This window comes from Euleptes europaea, chromosome 10 (genome assembly GCF_029931775.1).
Source record: "Euleptes europaea isolate rEulEur1 chromosome 10, rEulEur1.hap1, whole genome shotgun sequence".
NCBI lineage: Eukaryota > Metazoa > Chordata > Lepidosauria > Squamata > Sphaerodactylidae > Euleptes > Euleptes europaea.
Genome location: NC_079321.1, coordinates 9,835,824 through 9,850,127, shown reverse-complemented (window position 1 = coordinate 9,850,127; position 14,304 = coordinate 9,835,824). Strand labels below are relative to the sequence as shown.

The 14,304-nt window shown below is 43.0% G+C and overlaps 1 protein-coding gene across 1 annotated transcript in view; it reads right to left on the bottom strand.

The window, feature by feature from the left end:
* Positions 1–255: 255 nt before the first annotated feature.
* CDC5L (cell division cycle 5 like) overlaps positions 256–14,304 on the bottom strand; it is a 30,955-nt gene continuing 16,906 nt past the window's right edge. The window contains exons 12-16 of the mRNA XM_056856661.1: positions 12,629–12,709; positions 10,712–10,957; positions 9,650–9,847; positions 1,833–2,045; positions 256–365 (exon numbers count right to left, since the gene is read on the bottom strand). Of these exons, the coding sequence (XP_056712639.1) occupies positions 261–365; positions 1,833–2,045; positions 9,650–9,847; positions 10,712–10,957; positions 12,629–12,709 (843 nt within the window). The 3' untranslated portion in view covers positions 256–260. The remainder of the gene's footprint in view (positions 366–1,832; positions 2,046–9,649; positions 9,848–10,711; positions 10,958–12,628; positions 12,710–14,304) is intronic.

The following is a 14,304-nucleotide window of genomic DNA, read 5'->3' as shown; positions in this document are numbered from 1 at the left end:
TGTACAAGAACTTTTAGTGCACGCCAATGGAACTCACTGGAGATCAGGGTGTGAATTCCATTTTTGTTTGTTTTTAATTCATCTCTCTCCTTCCGAACAAAAAAGGTTCATGACCTTAACACATGGTACAACAAACAGTCTTAAAAAAAAAACACAATATGCAATATAATTTGCTTGAACTTGTTTGAGATACGGATGGGAAAATGTATCTGTAGCATTTCAGAAGTGCCACAACCGACGGCTGAAGCGCGGTGTGAAGCTTAATACTTTGACTGAAACATTTCCTTGTCCAGCACGAATTCTGAAAATCTCTGCTGAAGCTCCTTCTCTCTTTCCTGTTGTCGCTGAACGTCTTCCTTCAGGCACTAGATGAATAAAACAGCTCGTGAATGCACTACAACATGTTACACAGCCATACGCACAGGAGATCTCAAATGATGTCACACTGTAAGTAAGTGCGCTTTAACACATACTGAATAATGCACTTTCAATGCACTATGTGAAACGGCAAAACCCACTTGCAAACAATCGCTACAGTGCATTGAAAGTGGACTAAAAGTGATTTATTCAGTATGTGTGAAAGTGCCCTTAGTAAAGTCACAGACCAGCACAAATCACTGCAAAGTTCAAACAGGTAAAATAAATAATTAAAATTAACTCCCACACAACATGAGTTAGATAACAATTTAAGGAAATTACAAGTTAAGTAGAATAATAAATAAAGATGTTAAAAATTGTGTAATATATTACTAACATTTAAACCATCAGTGTTTGGCAAATTTTACAGACTGCCGCACAAAACTTTGCCGTACATGGCGAAACCAGTGGTTTTTTATCAATGAGTAACATACGAGCGTAAACTGGGTCTGATCAACCAGGATTACTACTAACCAAGGGAAGAATAAGCTTAGAATGGTGATATCACACTTAAAGTTCCTGGGAAAATACATATCCGCATGCACCCGCCACAAGCTGGGATGTGATTTTACAGCTTTGGGGAGCGCGTGAGAGAAAATCCGTTCTCAGGAGGTGTTTTAAAAATTCAGGAAGAAATCAAGAAAAAGGCCAAAGTAAAAACAACAACAAGGTATCATAATGGGCAATACAAAAGAATCTAAATAAAATGGACAGCATCAAAGTAATGGACTATAATTTCCTTAAAGTGTTGATTTTCTACTTTTGCAAACAAAATTACGGGGAGGCAACATCCTGTAATGAAAGGCAGCATAATGCAGTGGTTAAGGTGTTGGACTAGGATCTGGGAAACCCAGGTTCGAATCCCTACTCTGCCACAGAAACCTGCTGGGTGACCTTAGGCCAGTCATACACTCTCAGACTTGACACTAGCAAGTATTTGGATGGGAGACCTCCAAGGAATACCAGGGTCATGATGTGGAGAGACAATGGCAAACCACCTCTGAACATCTCTTGCCTTGAAAACGCTACAGAGTCACCATAAGTCAACTGTGACTTGATGGCAAAATTTTAAAAAAATAGCATGGCCTCATTTGTAATTAGGATTGGGAAATACCTGAAGATTTTAGAGGTGGAGCTTGAGGAGGGTGGGGTTTGGGGAGGAGAGGGACTTCAATGGGGAATGCTATAGAGTCCACCTTCCAAAGCAGCCATTTTCTCCAGGTGAACTGATCTCTGTCACCCAGAGATTTGTTGTAATCTCAGGAGATCTCCAGGCCCCACCTGGTAGTTGGCAACCCTAAGTGTTTTGTTATTTAATTGCAAAAAACCCCACAAACCATCCTGTAATACTTAATGTACCCTTCACCCCTCTCCCTTCTAGATGCCCAGAAGACCCCCGCACTGCACAGTGTTACCTCCAGTCTCCTTGGGATAGCAGCATCTTCATGTTTCTTTAATTCCTCAAAGGTGCGCAGTTCCAGATGAGCTTGCTCGATTTGGTCCCACAAGTCATTCAACTGCTTTATTAGCCCCATGGCACGAGACTGATAGCCCCCGAGCAAAATCTTCAGCTTCTTTTCCATCTTGGCGGCCCTCTTGGCTTCTGTAGTCATGTGACCTCTGTTTATCTGGTGACAGAAACACAAGCCGGGCGTTACCCCACGCAGGAAGATTATGCTCACTCATAGCTTGGTGGAAAAACGAGTTAACCGCAGAGTGCGTTACAACAGAGCCCCTCTCCTCCTCCAATGTAGCAAGTGGTGTGGTGGTTAAAGTGTCAGTGGAGGATCTGGGAAATCCAGGTTCAAATCCCCATTTGGAAACTTGCTGGGTGACCTTGGGCCAGTCACATGCTCTCAGCCTAACCTACCTCACAGGGTTGTTATGAGGATAAAACAGAGGAGAGGAGAGAGCCACTTCGGGTCCCCATTGGGGTGAAAGGCAGGATATAAATAAAATAAAGAGTATAAAGCCCAAGATTATACATGACTATACAGTAAGCTCCTAAACTCATTAATACTAAATTGCTCCTGTCCCTGACTACTCTCTAGGACAGTGGTTCCCAACCTGTGGGTACCGACCCCCAAGGGGGTCACAAAGTGTTTTCTGGGGGGTCGCGCCCCCTCTTTGGTCTCCCTGGTAACAGGGCCCGCCTCTTCCCAGCCTGCTCAGCATTGAGGATGGCGTCTGTCAGGTTGAATGGAAAACAATTCTGTCTGCGACGCGGCGGCGGCTTCACTCGCAAGAAGGGTTATGGCGGCGGCTTCGGGGCGGCGGAGGCCGGCGCCCATGGGGCAGGATGAGCTGCGGCGGCTCATGAGGGAGAAGCAGCGCCAGACGGAGGCGGCGGGGAAGAAGAAAGTCGACTCGCCCTTCGCCAGATATCCTGACCCACCCTGTGGCTTGGCTCCACAAATCCTTCTTTGATCCCTCCATGTCGGTTTGGCTCGGCGGATGCGGGGTGAGAGCAACTTACGAGCCCCTCTTCATCCCTCGAGGGGGGTGGACGGGCTTGGAGGCGGTGGGGCTTTAGGGTGAGGGAGACCCGGGTTCGGGTCAAAGCCCTCTAGGTGACCTATTCTCAGCCTAACCTACCTCACAGGGTGGTTGTGAGGATGAACGTGAACGCCGCCCCCTGAGCTCCTTGGGGCAGGGGCAAAATACGATGCCTACTCCATTTTAACCTAACAACCCTGTGAGGTGGGCTAGGCTGAGAGGGAATTCCCCAGGTGCCCTCCAGTAAAGTTCACGATAGGCTGGGGGCTTTGGATTGTGGCCTTGCCAGTCCTCGTCTGAGTGGTTAAAATAGAAAGGCAGCCTGATTCTTGAGGAAAATGCAGGGCAATTTAATCACTCTTTAATCACTTTGGGCACACAACGTTTCTTTGCTCCTTCAAAATCTCATCAATATCTAGCCTCTCAAATGCATGCTATACAAAGGAAGGCCATGGCAAACCATCTCTGTCAGTCTCTTGCCTTGAAAACCCTACTGGCTTGCCATAAGTCAGCTGCAACTTGATAGCACTTTACACACACACAAACATATAAATGTGGAGAGGTACATTAGTAACTAAAACTTGTGCTGGGGCTTTCAGACATTGGGTTTCAATGCAAACTACGGAAGACACAATAATGAGCTGGGGATAGCAACAGCATGGCAAGACTCAATTTCTAGTTAACATAAGAAAGGCCATGCTGGATCAGACCAAGGCCCATCAAGTCCAGCAGTCTGTTCACAAAGTGGCCAACCAGGTGCCTCTAGGAAGCTCACAAACAAGACAACTGCAGCAGCATTGTCCTGCCTGTGTTCCACAGCACCTAATATAATAGGCATGCTCCTCTGATCCTGGAGAGAATAGGTATGCATCATGACTAGTTGGGTCTTCCAGTGATGTCAACCACTTAATGGGTGGCTGCCATCGCAAACTGGTAACAATGACCTTTCAACAGCACCAGGATATCATATTCAGGTTCTGAGCTCAGCTACCATTGTTTATTTTTATTTTTTTAAGACGGATGAAAAAGTCTTTGTTAGCACATTAATGCGAACTTTCGTGGCTTGAAATCTACTTCCACTTCAGCACTTTTATGATGTGGTCTGCACCTCCAAGATTTAAAGCAAAAGAAACCTGATATTGCAAGTCTTAACACAATGCTTGTCCCGGACTGCTAAATGAACAAGAGCTGTTTTTAAAGGCGCAATTTCATCAGCTTCCCGGTCTGCCCTAGAAGTGTTATATGGAAACCAGAATCCTTGGTCAATATTAAAATGGAGTACTACAAACAAAACAGCCAGAAAGTTATCTACCAGAAGGTTGTAGAATGATAACGAGCCACTTCAGATGCTGCAGAAAGGCCAGGTATGTACAAGTGTGCTAAAAGAAGAGCAGCCATTCATTCCTTTGTGCACACCCAAGTAACTGACTTATGAGAAGATGTCGGAAACCACCTGAATGGCTAAATGGAAGGGTTGCTACAGCAATATTGCAACACGCCGCATGTGGAGCATCCTTAATTAAAACTGACTTTTTCTCTTTCTTTCCTTCTTTCTTTCTTGCAAGGTCACTAAACATAGCTCGGGAGAGGTATAGCATTTGTCATTCCTATAAAAAGGCATCTGGATTCGCTTGGGCTTTTAAAAGGTGTTTTTTATGGAAAATGTCAGGAAGGCTTCCTCCCCCCACCCTTTCTTTTTGTAAAGTGCATTGTGGAAAAGACACGAAATTAAATAAAGGGTAAAAGTTCAACGTTTCAAAAATTGGCTTATTTACACTAAAAGGATATCGTGCTGTGTTGGTGGGGATATATTTTTTAAAAGCTGAATGGTAAAATTTGAAGTCTTAAATTGCTAATAATTTAAAGGTATAGTGGCTAATTACTGATAAGTCCTCTCCTTGTCATTCAGACTGGAAACTATCTGGACTTATTACAGATTGTAATGGTACATCAGAGAGTGAGCGTGGTATAGTGGTTAAGAGTGGCAAAACTTCAGGTTAGGAAGCTCCTCTCAGATGAAATTCCCTTACAAATTAGAGAGATCGCCAAATTCTGATCAGCAATCTACAAACTTCGTCAAAGTTTAGTAAAATAAAAGTCAAAGAAATAACAGTTAAAAATCTTCTTTTTAATTTGTGTCAAAATGTTTATTTCTTATCCAAATCAGGGAATATTTTAATTTATATATATTCTTTTAAATTAACATGACACAACTTTTAAACAATATCAATGTATCCACTGTAATATTGCTGTTATGTTCTTAATTTTTATTGGCGCAATGCCGCAATAAATGTTTCTGATTAAGAGTGGCAGACTCTTAATCTGGAGAGCTTGGTTCCATTCCCCACTCCTCCACATGAAACCTGCTGGGTGACCTTGGGCCAGACACAGTTCTCTCAGATCTTTTTCAGCCCATGTGGAGGCAGGCAATGGGAAACCATCTCTGAACATCTTGCCTTGAAAACCCTACGGGGTCACCATAAGTTGGCTGTGACTTGACGGCAAAACTGCACGGGCAACGGTACATTGGGAACTAAAGTAAGAACTAGGAGTCACATTCCTCTTTAAAATGCTGCAAAATGCCCAGTATAAATGCACGTGTTTAAGGGAAGTAAACAGGTGAACAACAGGAAAGGATGACTTAAGAGCCAGGCTCAGCATGCTGTTAATTTGCTCCATTACAGGAATGGATCCCAATGATAATATTCACTAACAGAAGGCACAGCTGTTAGAAGAACAGAATTTCCCTGCTTCCCTCTTCTCTGCTGCATCTTACTGATCTATTTGAATGGTAGCAAAGTGAAGATCTGCAGAACGGTGTGTGGGAAGGAATTGGTTAAAATTGCTCTCCCTTTCTGTTGGTGGAAGTGATCATCAAGATCCATCTCATACCACTCACTCTACTGTATTTAGTTCAAGGACAAACAATGAGAAACACATTTACATAAACATTTACATATATTTAAAAAGACTTAAATCTGGGCCAATTTCAGAGGCAACATGCAGCTGATGTACCTGTGAGTGAAGACGCACCCACAATCCAGCACAGCGGGCATCCTTAAACCCACTGAAATTAGCAAACTTAATTACGCAAGTCTAATACTGGACTGGTAAGGGGCTGGAGAGCCAGCGTGGTGTACTGGTTAAGAGCAGTGGTTTGGAGCAGTGGACTCTGATCTGGGTTTGATACCCCACTCCTCCACATGAGCGGCAGAAGCCAATCTGGTGGACTGGATTTATTTCCCCACTCCTATACATGAAGCCAGCTGGGTGACCTTGGGCTAGTCACACTCTCTCAGCCCCACCTACCTCACAGGGTGTCTGTTGTGGGGAGGGGAAGGGAAGGTGATTGTAAGCCGGTTTGATTCTTCCTTAAGTGGTAGAGAAAGTCTGCATATAAAAACCAACTCTTCTTCTTCTTCTCAAAAAGACTTTTCCAAAAATGTCTCGAGATATCCTAAGTGTATTCAAACACTGCTAGGGCAAAATAGGTGGTTGGCCGGATTGTAAAGAAAATATTCACCAGAGAGGGACAGTATCTTGTTTTGCAGCTCTCACAGGACACAAAGATAAAAATTTCAGTTTCACTTAGAATTAAGTCTCCTGCTAGAGAGGGAATGACTTCCACCAAAGTATTCTTTCCTTCTCAGTCTGCTGAACAACAGACTCCCCTTGTTTCCTGTTAAATTAACATGGAAGTCTTTAGAACCTCACAAGAAGGTCAGGGACCAGTCTTGACACTTGTAACAATGGCTACTTATTAAAAATCGCTGACTCTACAATATTGCCAGCCACATACAATTTCAGCTTCAAGCGCCATAAAATTTTAGAGCTCTGACACCAGAACGAAATTCCAAGCACTCAAGCAGAGATGTGTTTAAATAGTAGTCTGCGTTCACTACTTAAAAATAAAATGGGTTTCAGCAGAGGCAAACAAATGCTGTTTCCCTTGTAAAAATAGAGGGGTGGGGGGAAGAGAACACACACATTTCCAATCATCTCCCGATAATCCAAAATCTTTGGGGTTATTTTACAAGGAAAAAGTCCACATACACACCATGTGCAAAGCGACAGACTAAGCAAGGGATACAAAGGAAAGGATGCAAACATGCAACCCTTGTCCATCAATACTGTACATCCCCTAGCTGGTCTTATTCTAAAACGTGGAAGTTCTTTAAGCTTGAAAGTTACAGTGTTCGAAAAGCTTCCCATTACCTTCAGGGTCCATTTCCAGGCCTCCAGCGTGGTGTAGTGGTCAAGAGCAGTGGTTTGGAGCAGTGGGCTCTAATCTGGAGAGCCCTCTGAATTGCGCTGAGAGATAGGTAGCTAGAAGTGTTTCAATAGAAGGGCAATGTGTTCTTTGTAACTTAACCCTCTGCAGTATCATGGCTGCAGCATTTTATACAGGTGGAAGGTTCTGAAGAGTCTTCACAAAGCTGATGCGTCTTGTTAAGCAGGGCATCAGTTCAGAAATGCGTAACACTTAAATAAGTTATAAAGGTCAGACGGCTCTTCGACACTGTCTGATTTAAGTGACAAACATGTAGCTATGTCTTTGGAAGAAAAAAAAAACCTAGCTAAAACTGTTCTCTCTCATGCATTTCTTGTGACTCCATGGAAGAATTCTCACCCCAAAAAAAGGTATTTATGCATTCTAGATGCTTTAGCAAGAAACATCACACTTGCTCTCAATTTCATAGAAATAAATGTCACATTTAAAACACACTAACATAACTCAACCTTTTGTTAGGGGAAGAAAATCTAAAAGGCAATGTGCACAGTATGAGGAACAAAGAAAACACAACTGTATTGGCTTTTTTACATAGTCAGTTTCGGTTTATGAGAAACTTACACTGAAGAGTATCTAAGCAAGCCATGAGCTGTGTCCTAGCATAGGAGCACATCAGAAAAGTGTTCCACAGAGCAACAGCACACTCTGCTGGCCAACAGCAGAAATACAAGGGGAGTCTAGTGACCTTACAGAACAACACTTTTATGGTGAAATAATCCTGAATAGGCTACAGACCACAATAGTTTAGGTATCTGTATTGTGTAGCAACAGACCAATACAGCTACCTCTCAGAAAGGAAATGTGGTACAAGGCTCATATTTTAAATGCAATGGAGTTTTTTTGCTGTTATTTCTTTGGCACACAGCAAACTCTTCCATTCAGCACTCATAAGCCAGTTGTGATCACATGCCATAAAGCTACAGACAATTGGTTCCTCACCCCCATCAATACACCAACAAAGCTTTTAGGTCCACATATCTGCTGTATACGTCACATGTTAAGGAAGAACCTAGCAACGTCTAGACATTAGGAAGAATTTTCTAACAGAGCAGTTCCTCAGTGGAACAGGCTTCCTCGGTAGGTGGTAAGCGCTCCTTCCCTGGAGGTTTTTAAGCAGAGGCTAGATGGCCATCTGTCAGTAGTGCTGATTCTATGACCTTAGGTAGATGATGGGAGGGCACCTTGGCCATCTTCTGGGCATGGAGTAGGGGTCACTGGGGGAAAAGTAGTTTCCTGCATTGTGCAGGGGGTTGGACTAGATGACCCTGGTGATCCCTTCCAACTCAATGATTCTATGAATGTAATACCAGCACAGCAAAGACAACCACCATATAAAGTGCCAAGTAACCGGGACAGCATGACTGCTGCTGATAAATTTGCTTGACTCAGGAGCAGCTCTTCTCTCTCCAGAACACTCTTTTTGCCTTGCAGACTTGAGTGCATCAAAGGCTTAAGTTATGTAAAAATGTGCACTGAGAGCATGAGGGCTTTAAAATGGACATATTTGGGGGAGATTTTTAAAAGCCTCCGCTCTCAGGATCGACATTCAACATCCAACTCCACTTCCAGCAGAAGGACCAAGAAACCAGGACAAGAGCAAAGAATCATTGAGCCAATGGACACTGGAATACATTCCATCAGCTCCTTGTCCCCACAATTAGGAAAGAGAAAAATATTCATTTCTTCCAACTATCAGAGGAAAGAGAAGAGAAACACTTGCAGCCACAAAACTGAGTGAGGAGGAAGGATGGAAAAGGTTAAAGATTCCACTAGTCTTCCTGAGAAGCAGTGCAAACTGTTTTCAAAAATGTAAGTTTTATCAAATGTCTGATACTAGTCCAGATAGTAATGGATTTGCTCAGGAGAGCTAGTAATTTTACTGAACCACTTTGAACCTTGGCGAGGACAGGATTTTTGTTTTTCAAAAGTAACCAGCGCCTTTTGCAGCTCTATAGAAAACCCAGTGGCTGCGTTGTCATACAGTTGGAAATAATGTGCAGGAAATAACAACCAGAGCATTGTTAGAAGAGGATTTGGTTTTTATATGCCGACTTTTTCTACCACTTAAGGAAGAATCAAACTGGTTTACAATCACCTTCCCCTCTCCACAACAGACACCCTGTGAGGTAGGTGGGGCTGAGAGAGCTCTAAGAGAGCTGTGAGTAGCCCAAGGTCACCCAGCTGGCTTCATGTGGAGGAGTGGGGAATAAAACCTGGTTCTCCAGATCAGACTCCACTGCTCCAAACCACCGCTGTTAACCACACCACACTGACTCAATCTTACTTCCCCCAAACACATCTAAATTGAAAATGTATTGTTCCTAGTCTGATGAATCCTTAATTCTGATTACACCACTAAATGAAATACCTGTCAGTTTTGTTTGTGAAGCATTAAATTTGCCACAGAAACAGAGGTAAAAGCAAAACCCAGAAACATCCACTGACCTCTAATCTCTTCTCCAATGACTCGATTCTGTCTTTTTTACTGGCCAAGTTGGCTCGTGTGTAGCGGTTCTGTCCGGGGAGGTACAACACCTGGCTGTAGCATTCTTCCCACACCTGGTTATAAGCTTCACTCGAGAGCTCTCCGTGCCCCATCCCTTGCTTCACCACTTCCATCTCCTGTGCCAAGAGATCTTCAGCCTGTTCAAAAGGGAAGGATCAATGACGATTTTTAACTCTTCCCAACTGGGCCTGCATTGGCAACGCGCAATTTCTCCATCAGCCAAGATAAATTCGGCACGTGCTATTGATGTGAGCTAAAACAAAAGGGGAAAACCACAACCGCCACCCTCAAGCTAAAAAAGGCAAAAGCGATCTTGGGCTGTATTTCGATTTATTATTACGGCATTAGCCAAAAAAGATACAAACCTTGTCAATAAAACCGATTACATGATAAATAATCTCTTTGTACAAAATATAGATAAAATTAAATCAATCAAAATTCACCTTATTAACACTAATACCCTTTTCCGAGTGGATTTTAATTGCTGCAGAGCAATACTTGGCTACCTGCAAATAACACTGAGTCTCCCTCCCATAAGAGGAATTTAATTTTATCTTCCTCTGAACTGGCTTCCATAGTGTTAATAAGAGGAAGAATTAGCTTCTGACGAATTCCCTCATAATAGATACACCCCCAAGGTCACCCAGCTGGCTTCATGTGGAGGAGTGGGGAAACCAACCCGGTTCACCAGATTAGCCTCCGCCACTCATGTGGAGGAGTGGGGAATCAAACCCGGTTCTCCAGATCAGACTCCACTGCTCCAAACCACTGCTCTTAACCACTACACCACGCTGGCTCTCAAACGTGTCCAGAGGAGGGCAACAAAGATGGTGAGGGGTCTGGAGGCCAAGTCCTATGAGGAAAGGCTGAAGGAGCTGGGTATGTTTAGCCTGGAGAGGGGACGAGTGAGAGGTGATACGCCCCAGAAGGTCGGACCAGAACCAACGGGTTGGAATTAGATCAAGAGTTTGAACCAAAAGGGTTTATTTTTAAATACATACCTTCTTGAGCTCTTCCTTTGGGAACTTGTCGTAAGGACTGTGTTCAAGGTAAACAATGTGCTCTGTGTTACTGGTTCCAAATCCCGGGGCTTTCCCTTTTTTGCTCCCTGGCAACTCCCCGTAAGGGTGATGAACAAGGTCGTAATGAAGCATGGTGATCATCTCCTTCTTGATCAGCTCTTCGCTCTTCTGTAAATCTGTTAGAGGTGGCTCGACATTTAAAGGTCTCAGGATCGTTTCATTTACCTAAAACAAAACACGCAAAAAACGCGCAAAAATTTTTCCACACTTTAAAAGCAGGCTGTGCTACAAGACACAGTCAACCGTGATTGACACTTGATTATCCTTGAGTGTTCTGCTGCGTCAGTATGCATCTAGGAGCACATGGTTGCCTATTCATAAATCCACATACTTTTAACATCATACAGTAGCCTTTTACTGCTTTCGTCCATTTCACTTGGCTACACTATCGTGCTTATCAGTAAGCAGTTCTCCTATCTATAGGTTTTTATCCTGACTTTCCTCCAATGGATTCCGGATGGCGGACGTGGCTCTTTTCCCCGTTTCGGCCTCACAATAACCCTGTGAGGTAGGTGTGTCGCAGTAGCAACAATCTCATCCCCAGTACAAGGAGACACCTGTTAGCTATGTCATCCTTTGCTTGCAGTTTTTAGGCCTGGGAAAGTATTTAGCTGATAAAGTATGTTAGCTGGGACAGTTTTTGGGAAAGTTATTTTGATGAGACAGTTTATGGCCTTCTACCTAGCTAATTCAGAAATGTGTTCATCATGTGTTAAAGTGAACAGATGTGTTTGTGCTGATTTTGCTTATTACAATAGCCAACCAAGTACTTAAAAATAGTCACATGATTGTGATAAGTGACTTAAGATAAGAGATTAATCAGAAAGATAGGTTTTCTCTATAACTATGCATGCTTGTGAAGACCAAATCAGATTTTCCTTGGCTTGAGCTCAGCAGTCAGAGATTGAAGGATCCCTGTTGGTAAGACATAGGGACCCTTTTGCCTTATTTGACATTCCTTAAGAACAATGAACAAGAGGCTGAATTCTGATTTGTTCTAACGGACAACTAGTTTTGATATGCATTAGAATAATGTTAGGATCTATAATTGTACTTGCCTGTTTAATTACACTTTGTGTAAGCTCAATAATTTTAGTTCTCTACTGTACACTGTATTGTTTAATAAGAACATTTAGCTTTTCCAATAAAGGATGGAAAGATTAATACAGGTGTCAACTCATTTTCTGGTTGCCTGAATAGAGAAACAGAGGACCTGCGTCCAGGAAATAACATTGTATTATCACAAGTTAGAAGAGGTGAAAGCCTTCTCTAATATGATAAAGCAGGGAAAGGTATGATACTGTGAACCACAGCCAAGAGCAAAGCCTTGAAGAATTTTCAGTTCATCTCTCTCTAAATGTTACGAGTCAGAATAACTGACTGTTAAAGGTGAGGCAGAGAAAGAGTGACTGGTCCCAGAATGACCAGTGAGATTTATGCCTGCATGGGGATTTCAGCCTGGGTCTTCCCACTCTAGTCACAACACTGACTCTCCTGAAGACCTACTAGAAGACAGAAAGGGGTGGTGGACTAGCATTTCAGCCTGCATCTCCCACCCTCCTGCCAATTTGAATGCCACAGATGCCACTGCCACCTCCCATGTGGCACACATCAGGGGGCCACATATGGCCCCAGGCTTCCATCAGATGATTTCTGTCCCATGCTTTATAATACCAACTCGTTTACCCTTTTCGCAAACTAACAACAAGGTCTATCTTGCTTTAAACATTTTATTATGACAGGAAAATCTTGAATTTGTTTTATAATAATGCCTCAAGCAGGACCCTGAAGAGGCAGCATAGAAATATTCTAAATAGATAAATAAAATAGACTTACTTCAGAGGGTCTGGGCATATCCTTCTGGACCGCTTTGTGCATCCGCTTGAGGGCCTTTATACGCTCTGCTTCTCGAATGGCCTAAAAAGTCATTTAAGGCACTTGTTCAAAGGCTCCCCAAAAAGGCTTCTTAGCAATACTGAAAACTATTATAAGACAACAAGGCTGTGTGACAGGAAAGAGTGCATTTTCACAGGAAGCGAGAGGCTTAAAACTGAGAGACTAACAGTGCACTCCAATGCAAAGGTGCTCCAGTCTAAGAACACTGATTTCAACAGGCTTAGACTGGAGAAACTGTAACTAGGACTGCACTGTCCAAACTGCATGGCACCGAGGGCCATGCCAAGGATCACCCTACACAATCCAGACCCCTATGCCCCAATAAGAAAACAGGAAGGTGCCTGCTGAGCAAACTGAACGATCCACTCCAGGGAAAAACAGGAACCCAGGATGAATAGCCAAATTTGGCTCCAAATGTGAATGAACACATGAAACTGCTTCATATTGATTCAGACCCTTGGTCCATCAAAGTCAGAATTGTCTACTCAGACTGGCAGCAGCTCTTCCAGGGACACAGGTCGAGGTCTTGCACATCCCCTACCACCTAATCCCTTTAACTGGAATCGCTGGTGATTGAACCTGGAGCATTCTACCTGCAAATCAGATGCTCTACCACTAAGCCACAGACCCTCCCTAAATTCTCATTCACCAGATATGATAACTGGCAGACCCCAAGGAGGAGACCCCACCCCAGATAGTAGCTGTGAAGCAGACATATTATATTAACTGGGATGCAATAATATACCCCGACCAACCATTCATACACTGAGAATCTCATTTAAAAATTAGCCTCAAATCAATTCTAACTAAGTTACCATGAGGAAGTGATATGGGTTTCCCAGGGGAAAAAAATCTGAATCAGAAAAATGTCCAGCCCCCTAAACGACATCTGATCTGACTTAACAAATTTGTTCTCACAGTTTTAGTAGACAAAGTACCCCAAGGTAATTTGATGATCCAACAGCAATAAATATTTGAAATGATTAGGAAAATAATTTTTTTAGTGTGGTTTAACTGTTATATTCAAAATCAGAAGTTCATGTGGGATTTTTTTAATGGAATAATACGTAAAAACTTCAAGACAATACAGCATATATTACCTTTACACTGTTTAAATTTAATAGGAGAAAGGAATTGAAAATTGTAGACAGACTAACAGTACAATCCTATGCTACGTTACTCTAACCTAAGCACAATGAAGGAAGAAAAGGTGGCATGGTATAGCCTGATCTTGTCAGATCTTGGAAGCTAAGCAGGGTCATTACTTGGAAGGGAGACCACCAAGGAAGACTCTGCAGAAGAATGAAATGGCAAACCCCCTCTGCTTCTCACTTGCCTTGGAAGCCCCTTGCTTGGGCCCCCAGAAGTCAATTGTGATTTGATGGCACTTACATAAGTACATATATATATATATAAACTAAGGGAAGGAATGCGGCATGGTGTAGCCTGATCTCCTCAGATATTGGAAGCTAAGCAGGGTCACTACTTGGAAGGGAGACCACCAAGGAAGACTCTGCAGAGGAAGGCAATGGTGAACCACCTCTGCTTCTCACTTGCCTTGAAAACCCCTTGCTGGGGTCGCCGTAAATTGGCTGTGATTTGACAGCACTTTACAC